The 19,348-nt window shown below is 46.8% G+C and overlaps 1 protein-coding gene across 1 annotated transcript in view; it reads left to right on the forward strand.

Annotated features, from left to right (window-relative positions):
• Nucleotides 1-18,409, forward strand: part of LOC142589048 (solute carrier family 22 member 7-like) — a 37,415-nt gene extending 19,006 nt beyond the window's left edge. The window contains exons 4-7 of the mRNA XM_075700835.1: nucleotides 2,553-2,820; nucleotides 5,549-5,860; nucleotides 6,481-6,795; nucleotides 17,822-18,409. Of these exons, the coding sequence (XP_075556950.1) occupies nucleotides 2,553-2,820; nucleotides 5,549-5,860; nucleotides 6,481-6,795; nucleotides 17,822-18,247 (1,321 nt within the window). The 3' untranslated portion in view covers nucleotides 18,248-18,409. The remainder of the gene's footprint in view (nucleotides 1-2,552; nucleotides 2,821-5,548; nucleotides 5,861-6,480; nucleotides 6,796-17,821) is intronic.
• Nucleotides 18,410-19,348: the final 939 nt, after the last annotated feature.

Here is a 19,348-nt window from a genome sequence, read left to right on the forward strand (position 1 = left end):
AAGAAGGCAGATGGGCAAAGCCCCTTCAGTAATGCTGCCAGCTTCAAAAGCCCATTTTGCACATCCTGAATGCTTCCTTCTTAAGTCTTTGCTGGGTGCAAGCATTCTACTGTCCAAAAGCTGTCATTGAGAGCACTGTTGATTTGGTGACAATAAAGTTCAGAAGCAATTGCAAAAACTTCCCTTCCTAGTTGGCCTGGATGCTCACGGTGCTTATGAAGCAGCACCATGAGGCAAGCAAGGTGAACGGATGCCTCCAAGCCCTTGTTCGTTTATCACAGTGTTCTGTTAGTAACAACCACGAGACTTGAAACCAACAAGCTCTAGTTCGGCACCCGCATGGTTACTGCGGAGGATCCATAAAAAGCACAAAAACAGAAAACTCAAGGGAAAGGATAAAATACCATTTAACACTTAGTTTTGCTACAGCCCACCCCTTTCATTTATTTTGTCTGGTCGTGCTACATCTTTTTACTATAGATAGGCATGAAATTAGATGATGTTCCCAATCAGTGTCCAATTTTTATATACACTATGTGCTGGTTCAAAGAGGCTCGAAACACTGCAATGGAAGCTTCAAGTAGAAAAGGTGCCTGGAAGAAGAAAAAAAAAGCTGTGCTGCAACCATCTCGGCAACATTTTGTCCCTTTAATAAAAATTTTGCTTCCATATTAACTTGAGCCCTCCAGTTTAGAGCAAAGTAGCAGTGCACTTATGAACAATGAATAAATTCTCAAAGAGCATGTGCAGTCCAGCCAAAAGCAGTGGCAAGGATCCGCATTGTGCTCCTTCATTGAAGGTGAATAACACGTACCATAATGGCGAATGTGCTTTAGTCAGCTTTCCTGCAATAGCAATTTGTAATGTACAATCAATGAAGCTTACCACGAGCACAGATGCACTTGCAAATTATGTCTCAATTAAAAAATAATGAGCACAGTGTAAACCTACGTGCCCTTGCCACTCTTAGCATGCTTTACTGCACGAAGCTTATTTACACCCCTGTATTGCGGTGTAGCAAGCTACAAAAGAAACTTTGCATGATTAGGCTTTTTAGGATTACTTTCTCGCAATACACTAATTTCGCGGTGAAGCCTAAGCAATGTACTGCGGTGAAGCATACTAAAAGTGAAAAGGGGCACTGTCACTGGACATAATAAGAGTTCTTTAATCATACACTCGCAAACCCGCAGCCTCTCAGGTCGCCTAAGTGGACATACCATGCTGGCTGATAGCGGCCCCCTCCCACTTTTAGTATGCTTCACCGCGAAACTAAGCTGTGCTGCGACGAAGAAGCCGTACATTTGTAATGACGAATAAACAAATGGTTTTTTACAACAGTACAGAAATAAACGCGCACCGTGGATCATTCTACCGCACGAAAGAGCGTCGCAACATACGGTAGCTGATTCACACAGGCCGTGTAGCCCACTTATCAGTCGTAAAGGGTATTATGGGTCATTCAAAATTTCAGACACACATACGTGTTTATGTTTACGTTCGCACTCCTTGCATAATAAGACTCCCAGAACTTCCACTATAGAAAGTAACTTACAATACACAAACGCAAAGAACACTATATGTCTCATCTTCAACTCGGCCGTCATGCAAATGACATATAGCGCGGAAAAACGTGAACATGCTGTGTGTTAGCGTCGTAAACTTCATACTAAGCAAGAGCTAGCACACCACAATCCCGCGACAGCCGCTAATGAGACCAAGACGGGAGCACATGTCTGTGAACGCGCAAACGGAGCCCCTAAGCCAATCTGCTCCTCCGCCACCCCAGCTGCACGGCTGCACCACTCGTTTCAAGCACAGCACACCAAACACACATTCAGCGCTGAACAGTGGGCGGTCGACGCAGTCGCACTTAGATGACTTGCAGCGAGCAGCACATCCCTCGATGTCCGTTAAGCAAAGTCGGACACGTCGACGTCACATCGCGGTTCGCAGAACTTCGCTGCCGAGGCGCTAGGCCACTTCGATATTTCAATTGTCACCACCACCGGGTTCTCAAGAAAGCACGGGTCACACAACGCAGATTCTGTAGTGCCAGCGCTCACGGAGGCCAAAGCCGCACAGCCACACCGCCACTACTCACGGCTTTCCGCCAAGTAAGACAGAACCTACAACCAACACACAAGCAACGCACGCACGATCACATGAGCAATGTTGAACAACGCGCGGTCCAGAGAACGATCACGCCGAGGACGAACACGCCACGGCGTCGCCAGCATCGCGCCTTCTCAGAAATCCCTAAACGATGCTCTCCCTAGGCACCTAGGATCAGGTCGCCTGAGGGATTTTTGTACGACAAATAGACGCACGCCTCCTCGCCACTCTGTAGACGCTTCTCGAGCAAAAATGGCACTGATGCACTGCACGAGGACCCACGTGATGCGATTAGGCCAATGGCGACGCGGCGTCGGCCTAGGCAAGAACACGCGAGGAGGAGGCGGCATTCTTCAAAGCTTCGCAGTACTTTACGAAGTTTAAGGGGTTTTAGCCTTTCTCTCACTGTGGCGCTACCACGCGGCGTGTCTCTGCAGGTGGGACCTGGTGTGCGAGCGCGCGTCGTACGTGCCGATGACGCACGCGTACTACGCGGTGGGCGGCGTGCTGGGCGCCCCGCTGCTGGGACAGCTGGCCGACCGCGCCGGCCGCCGGCCGGTGGTGTTCGGCGGGCTGCTGCTCTCCATGCTGTCGGTGTTCATGGCGACGGCCGTCGACTCGTTCACCTCGTTCGTGGCCGCCCACGCGCTCGTCGCCCTGTCCGCGACCGCCGTCCACCTGCTCACCTCCGTCCTGCTGTTCGAGGTGCGCGCTTGCCTGAACGCGCGAACGCGCTACTCGACTTCCCTCGCGACCCGCGTCCGCGGTGGCGGACCCGTGGCTATGCATGTCGTCGCACCGCTGAGCTCGATATGGCAGCTTCGATCCAGGCCGTGGCGACCACATTTAGTTGGAGGTGAAATGCAAAAGAAAAAAAAGAACGCTCGTATACTTATACTTAAAGAACCAAGGTGGCCAAAAATAAAACCAGCATTCCACTCCCCCCCCCCCCCGCCACTCATACTACGTGCCTCATAATGATATTGAGGTGTCGGGCACGTAAAATCGTAGACATTAATTTATCTTAACATTCTGTCTAAAAAAATGAATGAGGTGGCACGTAGCGCTGACAAGATTGACGGGCCGAGATGCCAGTCCCCTCAAGGGCAGGAAGGTGCTGCGAATGCATCAACTTCTGCGAATCAGACAAATTATTAAAGTAAGCCCGATAGTGCGTGGCTTTAATCCTGTGTGTTGCTAATTTTTTGAATGAGAGGACATCTGAAGGACACAAAGACGGCAAGGTAAAGAGAAATACGTCATCGCAATTTTTGCCAATGAGTCAGACTGTTGAAAACCACCAATTGTAATTACAATCACGTCGTTCAAAATTTATTTTACTACAGTGATCAAATACGCTCCCAGGAAACTAATTCATCAATTACCGCAAAATAATCGATTATGTTAAGCTACATTTACGTTTATTTATTACTTTTATTACCATTGTTAACCTTTATTACCATTGCAGAAATGCCGTAAATAAAACAATGAAGTCAGCCTTGCACTTTTCGCAAGTCCTTCGCATGCAGCTCTCACAAGTAGTCTATACATATATATTCACTAACAATTGTTTTTCGAAATTTTTGTCGGTTATCTTCTCTCGTTTCTGTGTGAAGACATAAGCAGCAACACTTAAAACACAGTCGGGGTGCGTGCTGAAAGGAATAAGGACGCTGTTGTAATACACTAACACATTGAGCTGAAGACGGTGGTTACTGTCGGTGCCCCCGTCTGGGTCTTCTATGAAGCGCTGCGCTTCATTATTGCTCGAGCTCGGCGAAGGCGCTCCGGCTAGGACCAATGAAATATTCAAATCGTCCATAGATCGTTCCCAGACATCAAGATCGGAAGCGGCCATCATTATCAATAGAAGCGTCGCTTCAATTTCTCTGTCAACATATAGTGGGCTTGCAGTCGGCGCCCTTCACTGGTTTACCCACTGACTTAAACAATTGTAACGTGCGCCAGCAAACGTTAACGTTCCTTTACAAGGTGGCCAGGCCTGTAATCTAATTAAAAATGAAGCTTCATATTCCAACCGAAGTTGCTTCATTGGCCAAGAGCCGGCCTATCATGACTGAAGAGACGATTAGGACAACGACGTTACAAGCTGGCACAAGCGGCAGCAGCGACGGGATTTCGTTCTCGGCGGTGATTACGCAGGCTGGTATCATTACGCGTGCACGCGTAATGCGAAGACACGGGACCGTTCCCCACCTGCGGCAAGTCGTTTTCTATTCATTCACTTTCAATTTCATTATTTTACCATTTGTTTAATTCAATTAATAGGTACAAATTATTTCTCCTGTGCTGTCCTTGGTGTTATTGTTTTAGGCTGCGGATGCTACGATTAATAAAAATCGTGCCCGTCGGTTCACCCCTTTTGTTCTCGTTCACACACACACACACACACGCACACACACACACACACACATATATATATATATATATATATATATATATATATATATATATATATATATATATATATATATATCCGCAACACAGTAATATATTGGTACAAAACATTATTATAGATATTTAGACAATAATCATTCGATCTAGCTCGACTTAATATATGTATTCAGTGTTCCTTTAGGCACTAACGTCCGCAATATATATATATATATATATATATATATATATATATATATATATATATATATATTGCGGACGTTAGTGCCTAAAGGAACACTGAATACATATATTAAGTCGAGCTAGATCGAATGATTGAGTATTGTCTAAAAATGTATAATAATGTTTTGTACCAATATATTACTGTGTTGCGGAAAAATCGTAGTCGAAGCCCCCGCTGCTGTTGGTCAACTCGAACTGCCCGCGCCAAAACAGACCAGCTGACGCAATCTATACGTAAGCTGCCTCTACGCCCGCTCGCGTACCTTTATTTTGTCAAGGGCGAAGACACGCGAGATATACCCGTGCCGCGCCCTCTGCGAATCGGTGCTAACGCCGCATGAGAGGTATCATAGTCGCAACAGGTAGCGCCACTCCGATATTTCATATTTGTGATTTTTGCGCTTATATCCGCCGTGCTTTCTTAGTGGCTATGGCACTGGGCTGCTAAGCTCGACGCCGCGGGACCGAATCTTGGCCACAGCGGCCGCATTTCGATGGGGCCATGAAATGCAATAACGCTCGTGTACTTAGATTTGGGTGCACGTTAAAGAACCCCAGGTGGTCGAACTTCCCCCCCCCCCCACCCCACTACGGCGTGCCTCATAATCAGATGGTGGTTTTGACACTAAACCCCCTCCCCCCCCTTTTTTTTTTACTTTCTCGCTTGCAAAAGCTCTGTTCTCGCTACGAACCTAGCTCGACCTAATATTTTTCGCTAGGCTCTGTTTAAGCTTGAGAAAGCGAGCTACGGGCTTCTCTTTGCCTCGACGCTCTCTGCGGGCCCGTGCACGCGCAGAGCACGTCGTCGGCCTACCGGACGCTCTACATCGCGGCCGCGGAGACGGGCGCCCCGCTGATGCACGCCGCCTCGCTGTGCCCGTGGCTGCAGCGCATGGACCTGCGCTTGGCGCGGATCACGCTCGTCCTGAGCATGATCCTGCTGTCGCTCGCCTTCCACGCGGTGGCCGAGTCCCCCCGCTGGCTGCTCGCCGTGGGCCGCTACGACGCCCTGACCGCGGTGCTGGCCCGGCTCGCCCAGGAGAACGGCGTCCAGCTGGGCGACGTCTGGCGCCTGGTCCACTACGCCGAGGTCGTCAAGCCCCTGCAGGTTAGCCGTCCTCTAAAGCAACTCCACTCTCTTCTTTCTTTATATATACTGTGCGTTACAACTCGCTTTAAAGAAAGAGTACTGGAGAGAAATGACCTAGTTGCATATCTGCGTACTAAAACAGAATAAGAATTACGATGCTGTCCTGTCTTAGCCTCCGTCCAGTCTCCATTTATCTTTGTTTCAATTTGCGCTTGGCTTTACTTCAGCGTTCTACGATCTGAGAACTCTCGAAACAGGCAGCCCGGCCATCGCATTTTTCAGTTATGCTCAAGTTCTAAGCACATCTGCGTGATGATCGGGCTTTCGCATTGCGATACGACCAGTGACGTGCCATAGGGTCGGTATCAGTTTTTTGTTGTGCTCCAACTCTCTAAGGCAGTTTCGTGATGGCTGGTTTTCGCTGTGCTCAAGCTAATTCAAGGCAGCTTATTCTTCACAGCCCCACCTGAAACTAATTTCTCATCAGCTTGCTGATAGTGGTTTTTCGTTAGGCTAGAGCTTTCTAATGAGAAGTGCCCTTGCCATCGCAGTTTACTGTTGTGGCGTGACTATTTAAGGTAAGGCGCCTTGGTGATCGCGCTTTCCCCCTCGATGATACCCTACCTCCCACGTGACAGGAGGGCATGCCATTTCGGCTCTCCGACGTGCTGCTGCTTCCGGAGCTGCGCGCCCGCACGGTGGCGCTGTCGGTGGTGTGGTTCTGGTGCTCCTTCACCGTGTACTCGATTGCCCTGGTGCGACCTAGATCGACGACGGGCATGCTGCACCTGGCGCTCGCGCTGCTGCTGCTGGTGCCCGTGTACGCCACGGGCTACCCGCTGGTCACCAGGTGGCCCCGCTGCACGAGCCTCCACGTGGCTCTGATGGTGGCGTCCGTGGTTGCGGCCACAGCGGGAGCCGCCGCCTACTACGAGAACACGCTCATCGCCGTGGTGAGATCGCCTCTCTCTGTCTCTCTTTCTATCGTTGGCGTCGGAATGGAGATTCGCGGTGCAATGATACCGAATCCCTATTAGCGCAGATAAAGGTGTAGGGTTGTGCGAATTGCAATTTCACAGACCGAATCGAATGCGAATCGAAGAGCGCCAAAGGGAATAGATTCAAATGTCCATTATTTTTTGGATAGTTTGCTAACATTCTACAGCCTTATACCCTATAACACAGAGCAATTTTAACGTCCTGGTAATAACAACAATAGAAGGCTTCTGTCGTTACAAAGCACCATATAAAGCACGCGTTATCAAAAGCTCGAAAGGAATAATTAGGCAGATTGTTCACAAACTCGGGTTCCTTAGGAGAATACGTGGTCATGAATTATCATATGGTACCGAAGAATACCCACGATACCTAATTCCTCGTCTAAGGAAGATTTTGGTGTGGGTGATAGTGTTTAGCCGGAAACGTATAGCTGACTGAGCGATGCAGCGTACTTATATCCACTGGGGATGCAAGGAAAAATACCACATTTTTTGCTTCAGCTTCCCGTTCCATCGTGAACACCGTTGTCAAATATTGACTGTTGATTCAAGGGAGAAATGGAATAATGAGGATTCGTTTCGAGGACCAAATCAAATACGACAATAGGTTTTCTCACTATTCTAAAATTTGCACACCCCTAATAAACCTGGGAACCGCAAGATTGTTGGGTTACCAATGCATTTTATCGGCTTTCTGAAATTTGATGCGAGTAGCGCTTGCGCCGTGCGTCAATGTCGTCTCTTGTCCCGTCTTGAAACTGCGCTTACCAGTATTCATTTATCAGTAGGAGCAAACTAGCCCAGCAAAAAAAAATTATCATCGCCTTCGGTAACGATGTAAGCATTTGTGTAGGCGATTTCTTTTTGTGAGTTCTGTCCAATTGAAGTGGGGGACAAGGAAGAAACCATGAACACTGGCCTGCGAGTAGAACGCCTGCTTACTCACTGTGACTATATTTCACTTCACAGTGTTGGTTTGTTGAAGGCCGTACCATATCCGAAAGGAACGTCGACGAGCTGAGGAAGGAATCGATTTTGCTCGCTCTTAATGCTTCCGATCACTAATAAACTTGTTCATGCAGTTTAAGCCAGACGTTCACTATTGCTTGTGAACAAACGCAACCTGAATAGCGCTATTTATTTCTGCACCCTATATTTATTACTGCACGCGCCATATGTAGCTCATTTTCGAGCTCTTCGACCTGATTCACAAGCTCACCCTGGATAGCCTCCATTTTCTTCAGCCTAGCATCGACATCACCGTATCTGCCGATTGACTCGATTCCCCCTCCATTCTCATCAGTCCCCTCGTCTGCCTTGAGGGACCCCCGCACACTGCCCGCTTTCCCTCTTTTTTTGCCATGTATTGCACGGCTTTTTTAATGCAAACGCCGAAGCTTTCGGAGCACGTGTGTTCTAGTAAAAACCAATGCGCACAGAATCTAAATCCTTAAAATGCCACAAAGTAAATTTCACCAGTGTTTTAAAAGCAACCAATGTTGCACAGATTTAAAGGGACACTAAGGCGAAACAATAAATCAGTTTAGACTAATGAAGCATTGTTTCAGAACCCTGCCGGCAGTCATTTCAAAAAAATAGTTTGATTATTAGATGAGAAAATGAAGGTCCAAGTATCAGTATTTGAATTTCGCGCCGAAGCCCCAGCGTCGGTACGTCAGCGTGACGTCAGGGACTTCAAAGTATGTTTTCGCATTTGGGCCGCGTTGGCTGAATAAAGGTTCCCGAAACTTGGCATGTTTAATATTTGGCACCTTTAGAACACAATGTAGTCAATCTGTACCGCTATAAATAATTAGTAGGCCCTAGAAGATGCCATCAAAATCCAAGACGTCAGAGCTCCAAGGTGCAGGAACTTAAGTAGGCGTCACCACCCGTATTTCGTTCTCGCGCTTTTTCTGGCTTACCAAACGTCTTATCGTTATAATAGTGGTGTTTTTGGTGTTGTATAACGGTAATTTACTGATGCAGAAGAAATCATTTTTCACTTCAGTGTCCCTTTATGGTATGACACGTGTGCACACGTGTTCAACCACGCGGCCACGCTCTCACTTTCCTACCAAAGCAATATTCCCGATACCAAAGCACACACAGTAAAACTACTAATAGGTATTAGTCTTGCCATTTCCAAGTTACTATTTCAAGGCTGTAAAGAATTCACGTTCCACCCGGCTGCACGTGTTGAAGCCCGTGCGCGAAAGGACGGTCTGACTATCCTGCAAAACCAAATATGCACGAAACACACCCGTGCACACAAAAAAAGAGAAAAAACAGAAAACTACCCAATTTTTATTTAAGGGATAAAAAAATCTGCGAATAGATAACAAAAGCAAGCTCAGAGCATGCACAAAAAACATGATTTCGCCGCCACGACGGAGCCCTGGTAAAACACGTCCATCCGACACAATATCTTTCACCGCCAACTGCTCCTTAACACTGCTCCCCAACACTGGACGGACGGACGGACGGACGGATGTATGTATGTATGTATGTATGTATGTATGTATGTATGTATGTATGTATGTATGTATGTATGTATGTATGTATGTATGTATGTATGTATGTATGTATGTATGTTATGAACGTCTTTGGAACGGGGCGGTGGGTTGCGCCAACGAGCTCTCACCAGGCGCCACTGCTCCTCAACATCCAGCGCCGCCTGCAGGGCATGTCGGGCATATTCCCGTCGCATATAGGGCGCCTACATAACCGTCATGAAGAGAGGTCACGTGGGCTCCTTAGTCGCATTCAACCTGACGCGCTACTCGCGCATCCTCGTCAGCGTCTCACTCAGGAAGCGATATGGGCGCGCTTTGCGAGGCAGCGCACGTTAAAATAATAGAAGACAAAAAAATCTTAAAACTTCCGGCGTGCTGCGTGGACAGGCCATCTACAGGAAGGCAGTATTGACGACGCTGGATCTATCGTGCGCCACCTGCGTATTGTCTTCTTGTCACAGTTCTCGGCGGCGAACTGTATCGTCACGCATCCAGTGACTAATGCTGTTTTCTAAGTTTTGTGCACAGGGCGACAACGAGCCAATTACTTTTCAGAGGGTCAGAGGTTGGTTCCTGTTTCGTGGGCGTTCTGTTTTTCAGTGGTTTCAGAGGTTAGTTCCTATTTCGTGGGCGTCTAGCCACCTTCTGTGGGTGCCAACAGGCCTTTAGGCACTCTAGACCTCTGGGCATTTATCATCGGTGAATGGAATCTGGCAAGATCAATCAATCAATCAATCAATCTTTATTATTTCACAAAATTACTAAAAGGTAGAGGTGTACAGAAGGAGGTCGCATAGTAAAAACTGAGTTGGGACCTCCTGTTTATGGTTAACGTAAAAGTTACAATGGCAGAAACAGCAGCTGAATCAGTACAATGAGAAAAATGACGAATAATGAAATGCAGATATAACTAAATGAAGATATTAATAGACAACAATGTATCGGCAGTAAGTAATATTGTGAAACTAGATAAAACTAATATAGAAGAGGAGGAAAAAGGAAGAAAAAAAGAAATAGATAGAAAAATTGACATGTTGAAGCACATAAGAATGGCAAGATTAAAACGAAAATCGGGTTATAGAGTCCACTGTGTCGCATACATATCACACAACAAAAACAATTTTCAGTTCATGGCAGAATTGATGAGCTATACGGAGTTTTGTGCAAAATGATAATTTATTCCATGATGATATGGCTGCAAAGTGAACTGTCTGTTTGCCATAAGTAGTGCACACTTTGGGCAGAATGAAGTTATTACGCAGCGCGAAACATGTTGAGTTACTGTTCGTTGGAGATGACATTGTAATTAGTGACAGTGACATGTTGTCATTAATTGATCACGCACCCGCGCGTCATCCACGCGCTGCCTCTCGCGATTTCCCGAATAGCGATGCTGTCGCGCCACACTTCGCTCCGTGTGCATTTGGCCGCACGAGAGAGATTGTCCGCGCGAGCCAATATATCGCGAAATGAAAACGCGCATATATTTCGCATTAGGGAGTATCGCAATAGCTGGCGAATTTTTCACTTCTGAAAGACACAGTGCAAGCTGGGCCAAACCAGAAAGCGGTACAATGTCTCGCAATATCTTCGTAGCGTGCAGCTACGGCGAAAAGACTGGGGAATGAAAGCGGACCCCGAAGTGCGGGGGGTGCAGGTTAACACAGTGTCCCAGAGCGCTAGTTGCCACGAGGCGAGAGCGGGACAAACTGACACGCTCCCGATCGTGACACAAGGAAGAAAGTCATTAATTCTAGTGGCCGAATGGAAGCTCGGGCGCACACAAGTGCTCTAGCTCGTGTTGTGTGGCACTTGACGTATACGTGCCAGCCGTGTCAAAGAACAAGAACGCCTTTAGGAAGAAGTGATTGGGGCGTCCGAAGTCCTTCGTTACACAGGTCAACCCGCCGCGGTTGCTTAGTGGCTGTGGTGTTGGTCTGCTAATCACGGCGTTGCGGGATCGAATCCCTGCCACGGCGGTCGCATTTCGACGGGGACGAAATGCGAAAACACTCGTGGTACTTAGGTTTGGGTGAACATGGAAGAACCCCAGGTGCTCCAAGTTCCCGGAGACCGCCACTATATGGCATGCCTCATAACAAGATCGTGGTTTTGGCACGTAAAACCCCATAATATAGTTATTATTATTATTATTATTATTATTATTATTATTATTATTATTATTATTATTATTATTATTATTATTATTATGCAGGTCACTTAATTGTAAAGGTCGTGCAGCGTACAGCTCACACAAGTACAGGGCAGAGTTATTCCTTACAGGTCATTCCATTCTAGGTGCTCGACTGTTATTCGGCATCCAGAAACATCCCAGAAACGCACGTACAGTTTGAACATCGTGCTGCTGTGTGTGTTGCGCTGGCGGTTCGAACGATGGAAGAGATCGGTACGGTTCTTACATGGCCATTGGAGCTAAGTGAAACACGCGCACGCCAATGTGTTATCGCTCATAACCACTGCAGTCACTCTGGTAATCTACGTAGTTTTCTAGAAATACTCCGTCACAGCCTGATTAACGAGAAAATCAGAGCAGTCCTAGTGCACCGGTTCTGTAGCAGCGAAAGCCTTTTATCTCAATATCTCCCATGCAAAGCCCTTAAAGAGCACAAATTCAATGTTGAAGGTAACATTTCGCAATAACGCGCCTTTTGAGAGTCGAAAAAAACAAACCTCGACGTCAACGTCAACCCTCATTTGGAAGAAAAATCGCATTACGTGAATGTCACCGTGTAAGTGCGAAGTCGTCATACTTGCAGTGACCCAAGTTGACGTCAAAAAAGGTTCATTGAGAAGCAGCAGATGCCCGTTGTCTCCTGGGGCATATATCCAGTGTCACACACATAGCGGCCGCATGATACATACTCAATGGCATGTATTTCATTCATTTTTCATACGTCGCCGGTGAATTTTTTGTGCTCTTCCCCAATTTACACGGTTAAGTAGGTGACAATGTCAACGCGCACAGCAAATATCTGGAATATAAATTCTGGAGCTCCACGTCTTAGCTTACCGCGCCGAGCTCTGTAGGCGCTCTGTAGGTAGCTCTGCATTTGCATCGCAATTTGCACTAGCATTCTGTTTTATATAGTACCTGGTGCCAGGAATGTGGCGTACCTCGTACAAGTGACGACCTTCCTCAAAAGTAGACACACGAAAATTCGTTTTCCGGTATGTCAGGCCTTAAAACCTGAAGTGCAAATTCACTGTATGCACCGCGAGCGCTTTCGTTCCGTCGTCTGCTTCAGATGTCAGTGCTCTGACTTCTGCGGTTCGCGGTGCTGTTCGCCAGTGCGATGTAGTGTCCCTGTATATATTCCCGCAGGGAGCAGAGTTGCGCATAGGTTGGCTTTATGTTCCAGCTCTGCAGCAGAGCCAATCCTCGGGCGCACAGGAGGCAAATGCCGCGCAGTGTTCCATTTGCTTTTTTTGTCTGCTGGTCGCGAGCTACATGAGGTCACTGTTCCCAAGCGCTGAGCCAGATGACACTTTTTAATGCAGGCTAAGCTCGAACGATTGGCGTAGCCGGAGAGGTGCCAACGCTCCGTAATTTTTAGTCTGTGTACATATATATATATATACACGCACATATACAAACACACGGACGAATGTACATATAAGGAATAGGACCCCTCGATCCCTCGAATTAATATCCTGACTACGCCCGTGGCTCGAACAGCTCAAAAGTTCGCGTGCAAACACGCATTACCTTGCAACAAAAAGCGGCGCAATGTTTTTCAGCATGCATATGAATCTTTCTCGCGGAGGCGGAGGAGAAGAAATGTTTCAAAGGGTACTTAAAGAAAACTTCACACACGTGTGGTACACAATTATGTGAACACATTTTGGCTGCCGAAACGAAACGAATAATGAATGTCGCCAAGAAAACTATCGTGCCAGCACTTAAGTCAGTGACCGGTAGCCATGACCGTCATTCATCACTAAACGTCGTTCACGGCAGCTGCACGTTTTCGATGTATGCGGTGCAGGCACGTAAATTTAAACGCATTTCAAATGCTCACATGCGCACGTTTTATGCAAAGCTTACTTTTACGATTCGTACCGCAAACTTAACAGCTGCTTCATAGCAGCAAATGTGCAAGTGGAAAAAGATTCAAGATGCATGAGCTTCTAGATCAAAGTTATTTCGTACGAGGGAATGGATGAGGAACGGCTGGTGGCAGCAGGGGATGAGCGCTGGTTCTTGGAGTCTTGGGGGGCAGAATTCATAGCCACTGGAAAGGTAACAAGTTATTAATAGTAACAACAGGTTATATTTATTGGACTGATCACATAAGATGACAAACTTGGAAGTAATTAATCACAAATTGCAGACTGTAATATGACAGCACATTTTTCTTTATCTCTTCATACTACTCAGGTAGTATGAAGAGAGAGGTTGTATGAAAATATCTCGTGTACCTAGGAGCGTTCAAGACCTCATGCATGCGTCAGATTCGGGAAACAAGAGGTAAGGACCGTGGAGAATTGAGACTATATCGTGCAACCTGTAGCAAAAACCCGCAAAGGCTGGACAAACCAGCGGATCTCTTAGGCACGTAGGGCCCTCTGGACAACACTTTTCGGCGACAAGGTAGCCTAGCAGCCTGCGGAATTATCTTACTGCGCTATGTCGAATGTTCGGTTGCGGTAGTCGGAAGTTCAAATCCCCCCCCCCCCCGTTTTTTCTTCTTTTAAGGGGGTGGGGGCTATGGTGTATCTGAATTTGACATCTCCAGTGCACTACGTCTGCAGGCTTTGAGTGACGCCTGACACCGGCGAACGATGTCGAGAGCGATTGGGGCTATACTAATCCAGGTGCAACCAAATTAGGAAGGCCCACTAGCTTGAACAAAGACACTCCCTCACCAGAACAGGAATTGGCCTCCCTGGTGCAGTATTGGGCCTCAATCTGCCTGATTATATTTAGAATTAAGCAATGGCCCTCAGTCCCCAGCAGATAGGGAGCACGTGACCAAGGCGGCGGCCAGACATGTAACGCAGCAGAGGATGCTAAGAATCTCTGGACCCGCGCACAGGCCGCCAATGGAAACTGACCCAGTCAGCCTTTCACAGCCGAACTCTGTCGAGTGAGGCGAGCTTAGCAGGACTCTTTGAGGAACTATCAGACATTGTTTGGGATATCATCGGCCTTAATGAGATTAGAAGAACTGGTGAAGCTTATACATAGCTAAATAATGGCAATGTCCTCTGCTATACAGGTCTCCCTGATAAGAAGCAATACGGGGTAGGATTCCTAATTCATAAGGACATAGCGGGCAACGTTGACGAATTCTACAGCGTTAATGATACGGTAGCAGTAGTCGTAATCAAACTTAAGGGGTATAGATTAAAGGTAATACAAACCTATATATATACGCTCCAACATCAAGTCACGACGATGAGGAGGTAGATCAATTTTATGAATATGTTGAATTAGCGACGAGAAAAGTGCAAACTCGGTATACAGTAGTAATGGGTGACTTCAATGAAAAAGTGCGGAAAAAAGCAGGCGGGTGAACAGGCAGTTGGCAACTACGGCGTCGATTCTAGAAACGCTAGAGGAGAGATGCTGGTAGAATTTGGAGAAGCGAATAAGCTGAGAATAATGAACACCTTTTTCGGGAAACATAGCAACAGAAAGTGGACATGGAAAAGCCCTAATTGTGAAAAAAGAAATGAAATTGATTTCGTACCTTCAGCCGACCCCTGCATAGTGGAGGATGCAGAAGTGATAAGTAGGGTAAAGTGCAGTGATCATAAGTTAGTGAGGGCTAGGATTCACCTAAATTTGAACAGAGAAAGAGTAAAATTGGTAAAGAAGGAACAGGTAACTTAGAGGCAGTAAGGGTAAAAGCCAACAAATTTAGGCTGCTACTTGCAAACAAATATGCAGCCTTAGAACAGAGAGATGATAATGATGACATAGAGGTAATGAATGAAACCGTAACGAAGCTGGCTTCAGAGGCAACAATTGTATTGGCAGGCTAGGCACCAATGCAACCAGTAGGCAAGCTCTGCCAAGCAACAAAGGGATTAATAAAGGAATGACTAAGAATGAAAGTGTACAACTCACGAGATAAGATAGAATTCGCGGAACTGTCAAAACTGATCAACAAGGCGAAAATAGGCGATATTCGAAATTATAATGTCAGAAAGACTGAAGAAGCCTTAAAAATGGACGCAGCCTGAAATCAGAAGGGAACTTGGCATATGACAAACCAATCTGTATGCACCGAAAGATAAGCAGGGTGATATCAGCAATCTCTATGATATAGTAAAAGCAGCGGAAGAATTCTATACTGACCTGTACAGTACCCAGAAGTCTCGGGAGTACTCCATTCGAAACAGTAATGACCAGGATACAGAAAAAAAATTAAATTATGGGGTTTTACGTGCCAAAACCACTTTCTGACAGATACAGAAACACCTCTTATAACTAGAGGTGAGGTCAGAAGGGCCTTGCAAGACATGAAACGGCGAAAAGCGGCAGGAAAAGATGGAATAACAGTCGATTTGATCAAATATGGAGGAGACATAATGCTAGAAAGACTGGCGGCTCTCTATACAAATTGTGTATCGCCTGCAAGGGTCCCAGAAAACTGTAATAATGCAAACATTATACTAATCCACAAAAGGGGAGACGTTAAAGAATTGAAAAATCATAGGCTCATTAGCTTACTCCCAGTATTACATAAAATATTTACCAAAATAATCTCCAATCGAATAGGGGCAACACAGGACTTTAGTCAACCAAGGGAACAGGCTGGCTTCAAGAAGGGATACTCTACAATGGATCACATCCATGTCATTAATCAGGTTATCCAGAATCCGTAGGTTCAATAAGCCTCTCTATATGGCTTTCATAGATTACGAAAAAGCATTTGATTCAGCAGAGCTACCCGCAGTCATAGAGGCATTGCTTAATCAATGAGTACAGAACGCCTACGTAAATACCTTGCAAAATATCTACAGAGGTTCTACAGCTACCTTAATTCTACACAAGAAAAGCAGAAAGATACCTATAAATGAAGGGGTCAGACAAGGAGACACAATCTCTCCAATGCTATTCACTGCGTGCTTGGAAGAAGTATTCAAGCTATGAAACTGGGAAGGTTTTGGAGTAAGGATCGACGGCGAATACCTCAGCAACCTTCGGTTTGACGATGACATTGTTCTATTCAGCAACACTGCACACGAGTTACAACAAATGATTGACGACTTTAACAGGAAAAGTGTAAGAGTGGGGTTGAAGAATAATATGCAGAAGAGAAAGATAATGATGAAGAAACCGGGCAAGGGAACAAGAGTTCAGGATCGCGTCAGCCTCTAGAATCTGTGAAGTAGTACGTTTAGCTAGGTCAACTAATCACACGAAACCCTGACCATGAGAAGGAAATTTACAGAATAATAGGAATGGATTGGATTACATACGCCAGACATCGTCAGCTTCTGACTGGAAACTTAGTTATAATTGAAAAGGAAAGTATGCAATCAGTGTATTTTACCTGTGCTGACATACGGCACAGAGACTTAGAGACTGACAAAGAAGTTTGAGAACAAGTTCAGGACCGCGCAAAGAGCGATGGAACGAAGAATGCTAGGCATAACCTTAAGTGACAGAAAGAGAGCGCTTTGGATCAGAAAGCAAACGGGTATAGACGATATTCTAATTGACATCGAGAGAGAAAAATGGAGCTGGGTAGTTCATGTAATGCGCCGGTTAGATAACCGTTGGATCATTAGGGTTACGGAATGGATACCAAGAGAAGGGAACTGCAGTCGAAGACGGCAGAAGACTAGGTGGAGCGAAATGAAATGCGGAAATTCACGGGCTATAGTTGGAATCGGTTGGCGCAGGACAGGGGTAATTGGAGGTCGCAGGGAAAGCCCTTCGTCCTGCAGTGGGCATAAAACAGGCGGATGATGAACTGTGGCGCACGCGATACATTCGGAGTCTTCATGGCACAGCGTTGGCGTTCCTTCAGCTACTTGATTAAAAATCATTATCAAAACAGGAAAAAAAAGCTCCCGTGACTGAATTTGTATAACCGCCCGTATAGAAATTCTATGCTGTACACGAGAAGCCAACAAACACTGACACCAAGGACAACATAGGGGAAATGTGCTTAATGAATGAAATAAAGAGACGATAAATTAATGGAAATGAATGTGTATGACAAAAACAACTTGCCGCAGGTGGGGAACGATCCCACAACCTTCACATTTCGCGTGCGGTGCTCTACCAATCGAGCTACAGCGGCGCCGTTTCCCCATCCACTTTCTTAGGTATTTATGTTTTCCTAGTAGAACCCTGGGAGTGTTAGCCAGCGCCAGCGCTCACAGACTTTGGCGGCGGATGTGGCACATCCTTTCTGCCGCAGGCGTCACGAGAACGTGATCTTCCATTTTTCTGTCATTAAACGTCTCGACACGCGTTTGTGCAGTACCTGATGGACGTGCTGTTAGCTGTGATCCAGCTGTGCTTGCTGGTGGCCAAGCTGCAGACGTACGAGTGCTTCCCGAGCGCCGTCAGGGCCACTGCTGTGCACACGGCGGCCGCAACGGGATGCCTCGGACAGGGCGCCGCCCAGTTCCTGGTGGACGCCGCGCAAGTCGCTCACGTCACCCTGGCCCTCGTGGCTGTGGCAGTGGGCCTCCTGGCCTGCGGGCTGGCCATTCACTGGCTGCCCGAGACCAAGGACGTCGAGCTGCCCGAAGTGCAGAGGGAAGTCCTCGCGCAGGGATTGCAGCAGCAGGCGTCGTCGCCGTCCAAACAACCAGTGCTCCCGGCATTGAGCGTCGACAGTATGCCGCCGGGCACAAGCCAGCAGGCCCCCTCAACGGCCGACAACGCCGCCGCAAAGAACTGAAGCGCGCGGGAACGTCTGCCGCGAGGCTGGTCGTTCTCCCTTGGGTGCCGGCAATGTCGCATCGGAGAACACGGACTCAGCTCGGTGGAATTTGCGCAGGACCCAAAGGCACCAACGCGACCTCCTGTGCGTGTACTCCACGCTGGTGGCCTTTTATGTTATGTTTTGATGTGTTCGTTTCCTTCTGAATTTTGAGGACCCGATGGCTATTTGTCTATCGAAGTTCGTGTAAAACGGACGCACGTGAATTACGACAACGGTGCTTTCTAGCGTTAGCCAGCACGCAGTGAGCGATTACCTGTGGTTGCTCACAAAAAAAAGCGCTTACTACCGTGTTCGTATTCGTAACTCTATTTGTCAAATGTTGTTAATTCTGCCGTAGAAACATTTCGTGCCTCGTTATGTTATGTTATGTTATGTTATGTTATGTTATGTATTGACATACCGCGCGCTTTTTCATCAACCAGCACCCATTTAACCATGTCCCCCTGTAAAAAATTACGTCTCCTGCCTTCCACACCGATCGATTACCTTCGAGTACCAAATTGCGAACTTTACTAGTTCACGCCTTCTTGCTCTGTCTTTTTTTTCCGCTTTAATTTATGTCGTGTTCAGATACAATTTTCTGATACCCAGATCTCCTGATGATTTCGCTTGCATTTGTGTGACATAATCCATACTCGCTGGAATTATCGGGAGATCATTCGCATCCTGCGGTAAATATTATGGGTAAGGATATGCAGCTCCTTCATTCAACCAATGACAAAAGATGATTCAAAATATTGTCCTATTGGCAAAACATAGAAGTTAATGAAGGTCAACTGCGTGGTCGAAATAGTGATTTTATGGGCTGCGGCGGGCTTACAATCCCTGCATATCATTCTTCTGGAATTGCAGCACGAATTGATGCAGGGTCCTTTATGAAAGGGAACACGCTAGCGCGTGGCGTGTGCTGTGCGGAGGCTGCTTAGAGCGCCATAAAGTGGCAGCAAGAGGAACGACATCCGCTTGTGGCGTCTACTATTGGCGACCACAATAAACAGGCACGGATGACGGGCAAGCGCCTGCTGGGCTCCCTCCCACGCCAGACGGATGCGCAAG

Source organism: Dermacentor variabilis, chromosome 7 (assembly GCF_050947875.1).
Source record: "Dermacentor variabilis isolate Ectoservices chromosome 7, ASM5094787v1, whole genome shotgun sequence".
Taxonomy (NCBI): Eukaryota; Metazoa; Arthropoda; class Arachnida; order Ixodida; family Ixodidae; genus Dermacentor; species Dermacentor variabilis.